This window comes from Manacus vitellinus, unplaced genomic scaffold (genome assembly GCF_001715985.3).
Source record: "Manacus vitellinus isolate BGI_N305 unplaced genomic scaffold, ASM171598v3 scaffold_87_pilon, whole genome shotgun sequence".
Classification (NCBI taxonomy): Eukaryota; Metazoa; Chordata; class Aves; order Passeriformes; family Pipridae; genus Manacus; species Manacus vitellinus.
The window spans coordinates 157,789-159,785 of NW_021940854.1; the positions used below are offsets into that span (position 1 = coordinate 157,789).

The 1,997-nt window shown below is 65.7% G+C and overlaps 1 protein-coding gene across 1 annotated transcript in view; it reads left to right on the forward strand.

The window, feature by feature from the left end:
• DDX56 (DEAD-box helicase 56) overlaps positions 1-1,997 on the forward strand; it is a 5,601-nt gene that overhangs the window by 2,589 nt on the left and 1,015 nt on the right. Inside the window, exons 3-8 of the mRNA XM_029964970.1 lie at positions 188-207; positions 736-849; positions 1,257-1,409; positions 1,489-1,583; positions 1,658-1,731; positions 1,900-1,991. Of these exons, the coding sequence (XP_029820830.1) occupies positions 188-207; positions 736-849; positions 1,257-1,409; positions 1,489-1,583; positions 1,658-1,731; positions 1,900-1,991 (548 nt within the window). The remainder of the gene's footprint in view (positions 1-187; positions 208-735; positions 850-1,256; positions 1,410-1,488; positions 1,584-1,657; positions 1,732-1,899; positions 1,992-1,997) is intronic.

Below are 1,997 nucleotides of genomic sequence, written 5' to 3' on the forward strand. Positions count from 1 at the left end.
CCAGGGGCACTGGGGGGGCCCTGGGGTGTCCCTGAGGTCGCAGGGGTGTCCCTGGGGTCACAGGGGTGTCCCTGGGGTCGCAGGGGTGTCCCTGAGGTGGTGACAGGGGTACCCGTGAAGGGTCTCAGTTTGGGATCCCCACCTGCACCCTCAGCTCAGAGCTGCACATGCTGTCTCCGCATTCCAGAGGGCGGGAAAGGGGCCTGGGTGGGGTGGGGTGTTCCTGGGATGGTGGGAAAGAGGGTGAAGGGGATAATGGGGTGCTCAGGGATGTCCACGAAGGAGATCAGTTTGGGATTCCCACTTGCTCCTGGTATTCCCAAGGAGATGGTGGGTGCCTGGATGAGATGGGGTGTCCTTGAGGTGGGAAAGAGGGTAAAGAGGAGAAAGGGGTGCTCACAGGGTCCTCGAAGGGCTCGGGGAGTGATGGGGCACCCGGAGAAAGCCTTGGCATGCCCCCTGAGCCCCTGGGGGTTCTCCCTGGGGACAAAGGGGGTGTCCCAGGTGAGTTGTGGAGTGCCAGGGGAAGTGCTGGGGGGGGATAAGGACACTGTGGGGGTCCCTGGGAGCTGGGTGGTCACAGGGGGGTTCCTGGGGACAAGAGGGTGTCCCTTGGGTGCCAGGGGAGAAGGCGGATTAAGGACACCCCATGAGGAAGGACAGGGGTCCCTGGGGGTGTCTGGGGGGTGTCACACGAAGGGGGGTGGGCACGCTGAGGGTCTCCTCTGTCCCCAGGTGCCACGTCATTGCCCAGTTCAACCGTGGCCTCTACGACTTCATCGTGGCCACCGACGAGGAGGGGCCTGTGGAGACCCCCCAGCGCCAAGCACGGAAAGGGGGGACCCCGGGGTGAGCACGGGGGTTGGGGGATGTCACCAGGGACCCATTGGTGCCGCCAGTGTCCTGTGGGTGGCACCAGTAACGAGGGGGTGACACCAGGGACCTGGGAGTGCAACCAGTGCCCTGAAGATGCCACCGGGGAGCCACTGGTGCCAGCAGTATGACATGGGTGACACCAGTGTCCTGTGGGCATCACCAGGGACCTGGGTGGCCACCAGTGTCCTGTTCCTGTGCGAATGTGTCCCCCTTGGGGGGCTCAGGGTGTCCCTGTGACCGTGGCCTCACCGTGCCCAGGATGTCCTTGTGCCCAGGGGATCCCCTTTCCCAGCCTCCCTGTCCCCATATCCCAGATGCCCACTTGCTCTGGGTGTCCCTCCTGAGCCCCCCCAACCCCTGGTGTCCCTGTGTTCCCCCAGGAAGGGGAAGGGGAAGGCCAAGGACAAGGGGAAGGCCAAGGCCCAGGACCCCGAGTATGGGGTCGCGCGGGGCATCGACTTCCAGAACGTCTCGGCCGTCATCAACTTTGACGTCCCCCCCACAGTCGAGTCCTACATCCACCGTGTGGGCAGGTCTGTGTGGGCACTGGGGGGACCCCAGGGGTGCCAGGCTGGCCGTGGTCCCACCCTGTGTCCCCCCTGCACCCCCCAGGACAGCCCGTGGTGACAACCCTGGCACAGCACTGACCCTGGCGCTGCCCGAGGAGCACGAGGGGCTCACCCGCATCGAGGACGCGCTGGCAGGAGGTTTGGGGGTCCCTCTGCCACCTGGGGGGCTGGGGGACACTGGGGGGCTGGTGTGATCCTCTGTGTCCCCTCAGAGAACGGGCAGTCCATGCTCCAGCCCTACAAGTTCTGCATGGAGGAGATCGAGTCGCTGCGCTACCGCTGCCGGGTACGGGGGGCACCGGCGGGCCTGGGGGGAAAAGGAGGCTGCTGGTGGCACTGACGAGGTCCTGGCGACACCAGGGGGGTGTTGGTGGTACCAGGGAAGGTCCTGGTGACTTAGAGGGGGTGCTAGCGTGGGAGTGGCACCCTCTGACCCCACTGTGCCCCCCCAAAGGATGCCATGCGCTCGGTGACCAAGCAGGCGGTGAAGGAGGCGCGGCTGCGCGAGATCAGGGACGAGCTGCTCAACTCCGAGAAGCTCAAGGTGACCCC